This window comes from Strix uralensis, chromosome 18 (genome assembly GCF_047716275.1).
Source record: "Strix uralensis isolate ZFMK-TIS-50842 chromosome 18, bStrUra1, whole genome shotgun sequence".
Lineage (NCBI taxonomy): Eukaryota > Metazoa > Chordata > Aves > Strigiformes > Strigidae > Strix > Strix uralensis.
Genome location: NC_133989.1, coordinates 15,224,099 through 15,229,324, shown reverse-complemented (window position 1 = coordinate 15,229,324; position 5,226 = coordinate 15,224,099). Strand labels below are relative to the sequence as shown.

Here is a 5,226-nt window from a genome sequence, read left to right as displayed (position 1 = left end):
GCAGTTCTGACCTCGTACAAGCAGCTTTTAGGAAGACAATTCTTTACACTCTATACTAGCTGAGAGTTTAAGGCCAACAGCAATCATTGTATTGAATACAGGCAGTGATACACCAGTGAAGGACGTACCATAAACAGCTTGCTAGGGAGGTAGGAGCACCGCAGAGCTTCAGCTCTGTTCTCCTTCTGGCCCAGAACTCAGCCAGCATGCCTAAAGGCAGCTACAAGCACTTGACAGTGGCCCTGCTACTTCCACCACCTTTCTTAGAAGCTCCTAAGGATTCACCAGTACCCAAAAATCATCCAAGATGTGACAGCTTCACCCTCAGCTGGGGAGTGGGGTTACATAAAGCTCAGACCAAGCTCTCAGAGTCATACCAGCAGACCGGTTCTCATGGCCTTATCCCTTACATGAGGGTGCTGGAGGCTTCATGATGGCCTGCTTCTGCTCTCTCTGCCTCCTTCTCCTGTGAGGGTTCACCCTCCTGTGATGTTTCCTCCTCCTCCCTGGGGGAGAAAGGTCCCACCAGCCAGGACAGAGGTGTGTTGTTCTTCAGGTAGTCCAGCAGCTCCTCCATGTACTCCTGGATCACAGCCAGCTTCCTCTGGCTCTGGGTCAAGACACTGATGGACAAGTCCTGGAAGGAGTTTGCCACTGAGAAAGAAGTATGAAGCTCCTCTATGGTACTAAGAGATTGTTTCACCTTATCCTGAAAGCTTGAGGGAAGGCCTTGGATTGCAGACACTATTTTATAGCAGGTGATTTGCAGCTGCTGTGTGATACTGCATGCCATGAGCAGGGTCAGAGACTCCATCTCCTGGGAGGAGGCAGGAAGGAGAAGATCAGAGAAGTGAGTTACTTAAAGTTTAAAAATCAAGGGGATGCCCAGAGCCCTTTGCTTCCATCCCCAGGGATGTACCTCTGGTTCTGCAGAACTTTTATCTCCACTCTCTCTGGAAGACTTCCTACTCCAGTCCAGCCACATCTGGTGTAGTTTCTCCTGCCCCTCCTGAAGCTTTTGATTAAATCCTTGCTTAAACACTTCAATCTGTGGTAGGGAAAGATCAGAGTGTCAAGACAGATCTGCTGGTGAACAGCACAGCTCTATCCTAGCAATGAAGCTGAAACAAAGCCAACAATTTTGTCCCCTCCTTCCAGGAGACTGGACTCTACCTACCAGTTCAATGATGCAGTGAAGCTGCGCAAGGGTCTCCTTCATGCCCTGCCAGACCTGCTTCATTTTGTCCATTGACTGCAGGTAGGCAAACAGGCGAAGTTCGTCAGAGAGAGACCCCAACCGCACAAAGTATCTCCTCTTCTCCTGCTGTTGCTTCACAGACATTATGTCTACACCCTCCTCAGTGGCTGCCAGTTTGGCTGAGGAAAGAAACAGTATTTGTAAGTGGCTGACCAGAGGTGCTGATCACACAGAGTAAACAAGCATCAGGAGATCTTGGACTAGGGGCCAGGTAGCCTCCAGCACACACTTCCCATTAGCCCCATTCCAGAGCAGTGGGCTGAGAAATGGGGCTGACCATCCCCACTTTGACATGTGACAACTAGTCACATATAGCATTTCCTTGCCTAGTTCTTCATTTCCAATAGGAAGAGAGTTGTCTTCTGTTCTCCCCAGCACAGCTTCTGCTCCACTTGCAGCCATCTGGCCCTCTCTGGAGTCCATAACCATCCCCACGCTACTAGCCACTGCAGATCTGGCAGCCACCATGCTGCTCTCAAGAGTCTCCTTAGTTACATCTATCACTGCCATCACTTTGCTGCTCACAGTGTCCTTTGCATCAGCCAGTCCAGATGATACCAGCTCTTTTGTGTCAAAGAGAACCTGTGGAAGAGGAGACATCTCAGATAAGTGATTGGGTCATGTAGTACACTACAATTCTGAATTGCACAAAGAGGACAATTAGCACAGTGTCTGCTAAGTATTTACTTCTTTAGGAGCTTACACTCTGCACCTAGTGGTAGTTTGTTCCTCATATAAGAGTCTACTTCACTCCCAGGGTTAGACATCCTGTAAGAACCAGGCCCCTCTGTTAGCCAGGGACAGCAGCGTCTTTGATTTTTACCTGCTCCACTGGCTTTTGAAGGAGTGGGAGCTTCTCTCCTAGTTTATCCAAGCCCTTGGAGGCACACTCACTTGCTGCAGCAACTGAAAAGAAAAAAGGAGTGTCAAAACTTGTTTTTCTGCAATTCCATCTCAAGTTCTACCTTCCTGAGCATGTTGCTCTACAGGGAGCCTAGATGAAAGTCTCCATTGAGATCACCAGGCCAGGTGTGTTGTAAGCTGAATTTGTAGAGCATCTTTTCTTGGTGTCCTGTTCACTTTGACAGAAGCCGCTTTCCACTTGTACAGACATAACCACCTACATGGGATCCCCTCCTGCAGCTTCTTGAGCTCTTGACTAACTAGACATGTCTCTGCCCAAGGCTCCACAATCACAGATTAACTGACAGGAGGGGCATGTCCACTCTGAGCTTAGAGCAAACTCAGGCCTGTCACAGACCATTTTGTCAGACTTGTCATTAGGCATAGACCCTCTATCTCCAGGACTTTAGAGCTTCTTCTCAGATGCCAGAGTCATGTTCCTTAAGGGCCATGGCAAACAGGACATTCAGATGTAACAGTTCCTCCAAGAGGAGGCTTTTTCCTATAACCAAAATGCATTTGTAATAATCTGACTATAAGCATCTGCCACCTAATATTTTGGACCCTGCAAGATCAGTTTTAAGGAAGTCAACATCAGAGTCAAGTCCTGGTCCTCCAGGGAGCAACCCTCCATCATACTACTTGGACTAGGACTCAGATTTTTAACCTTACTTGCAAGCCAGGAGTTGTCCTTTTAGTATGGTGATGAAGAGCTGCATTTCCACATTCTAGGACTCCTTCCAGAGCTGGAAGGAGCCAGAGTCCCTCACAGGCAGGTGAAAACCTGCCCTTCCACAGGGGATTACCATGAGGCTCCAGTGTAGTCAGAACTGGCTGCACACAGCTGGCTGTGGCTTCAGTCACACTCTTCACTCCTTTCTCTGTTGCATCACACACAGATCTGATGTAGGGGTGGCTCTCCTTAGTGAAGGCATAAGCTGTAGAAACCATGTCACAGGCAGAGTTGACCAAGGTCAGGTTAGCCACCTTATTTACTGCATCCTAGGAGAGGAAAAAAAAAAGCCATGAAGCTCGCAAACATGACCCTGAGCTTCCTATGCAGCTTTGCCCCAAAACTCCCTGTTCAAGTCACCTAGTCTGGTTGAGGAAGCAATGCTTGCCTTTCTTGGACACTTGCTTTAAAATCTACAACTCAGTTGTGAAACAAGTTGTGGAACACTGACACATATGGTTGGTCCGTTCTACCTGAGGGACAGCTGAGTTTATGGGCAACCTCAATACTTCTGTACCCATATCCAGATCCAATTCATTTGGTATGGTTATTCAACAAGCTAACATGCCAGGGAAAGCTTCATCAGACAAGATCAGGTTGGTTTTAAGCTGACAGACTTTACACTAGTCTGTAAGAAGCATGCTGTTAGGCAGGGGAGTAAAGCAAGCGCAGCAGATTTCAGGGCTGCTGAAACATGGGATCCTTTCCATAGAAACATTGCCTGCAGCAAGCCAGGATCTTGACTACGGAGTGAGAGAAACATCTTTCCTAGAGAACAACCAGGCTATTTTGCTTAGCCTAGGAGGTTACTTAAAGGGTCTTCAGGCCTACCCTTTTGGCTGTGCTGTCATCCACATTTCCAGAGAAGCTGCAGGGCACAGCCTGAGCAGAGGAAGCACTCCTCCCTTTGTGGAGGCTTAGCTCCCCCCATCCACAGCAGGGCCACCTCCTCATACCTGCACCCAGGAGCTGCCACCCCTTACATCTCACATGGAGCACCTACCTGTTGCTCCTCTTCCTTCACCTCCAGGGAGCTCTTGGCAGCTTCCTCTTTGTCAGGCATATCAGATGCCATTGCAGCTGAAATGCAAATAGCACCGTGGTTTTAGGAAGAGACAAAGACAAAGCAGCCAGGGAGCCTCCAGAGAGATTCCTCTTCCCGTGGGACACTTCCCTCAGACCCCATTAAAGAAAGAATCTCTTTTACTACCCATTAAGGGAAGACACCCAAAATGGGTCTCTTCCCATTACAGAAGGAAGGGATCTGTGATACTTGCAGAGCTACCTAGTATTTAGGTTTCACATGGTTTTTGATAATCAGAGGAATGATGAGAATAAAGTCTTTCCTCACACAAGAGAGCTCCTGTCAGAGAGATCATAATGCTTATTATCAATATATTTAGAAGAGGCATTGGGTACCTCCTGCCTCCCCATCAAGACATCAGGGAAGTCTTGAATTAGAGGAATAGTAACAGCAGAACTGAAAAAAAAGCAGCTCAAGAAGCTGTCCTACTGCTGTTAGGATACCCCAACCAGAACCAACTTTTCACCCAAAACCAACACAGGCTATATCTAACCTTTCAGGCAGGACCACAAGAAACCTTGTGTTAACTAAGACTAATTCTATTCCATAATTAAGCCAGGTAAGGAACAGCCAAACATGAACCAGAAGTTCATAAAACAATTACAGCCTTAACACCCAAAAATTTCAAACCAGTACCTTCTTGCCCTGTTGGAGGTAAGCAGATGACCAGCAAGGACAAACCAGACACCACACCATACTCCATCATCCCTGCTCTGCCTTTTTGTACTGGCTGGGGTGTGGGGTAGGGAGGGACCCTCAGTGACTGACAGCTCTGGGAAGCAGCAGAAAGGAACCAGTCTCTGTCCTGGCCAATTAGAGGTGGAATGGGGCAGAGATGGGCCCTGCTGTGGCTCGTTAATTACTCTGTAATCAGGCACATACACCTTGCCCTGTGTAGAGGAGCTCCCTTTGAAGGCCAGTGCTGCTGCAGAATGAGAGAGGCGTTGCTGGCACGGATCATGCACCCTCTGTGATCTTGCCTCAGATCACACAGGGTCTGGAAATGGCAATTAATTTTGTTTCTCTTTTTGATGGGAAACAATAACCAGAAAAGAAAAGCAAATATAGTAAAACAAATCCAGAGAAGGACTTCACACCTAGTGTGGGATTCCTATTGCTTTTACCTGATAGTGCTTAGTGTTTAATGACAGAAGTAGCTGCCCAGCTGCTGTCTAATCTTAGAAACACTGGAACTCAACTGCCTCATCTTGAAGTCCCCATAGAGTCCGGTCTCTCTACGTTTTCCCC

At 47.7% G+C, this 5,226-nt stretch overlaps 1 protein-coding gene across 1 annotated transcript; it reads right to left on the bottom strand.

The window, feature by feature from the left end:
* Positions 1 to 406: 406 nt before the first annotated feature.
* Positions 407 to 4,681, bottom strand: LOC141951743 (perilipin-3-like). Its single transcript, XM_074888349.1, is given in 9 exon segments — positions 407 to 817; positions 920 to 1,048; positions 1,178 to 1,377; positions 1,585 to 1,840; positions 2,082 to 2,164; positions 2,968 to 3,163; positions 3,898 to 3,983; positions 4,616 to 4,660; positions 4,663 to 4,681. Coding segments are annotated over 9 exon segments (1,425 nt in total).
* Between the last annotated feature and the right edge of the window lie 545 nt (positions 4,682 to 5,226).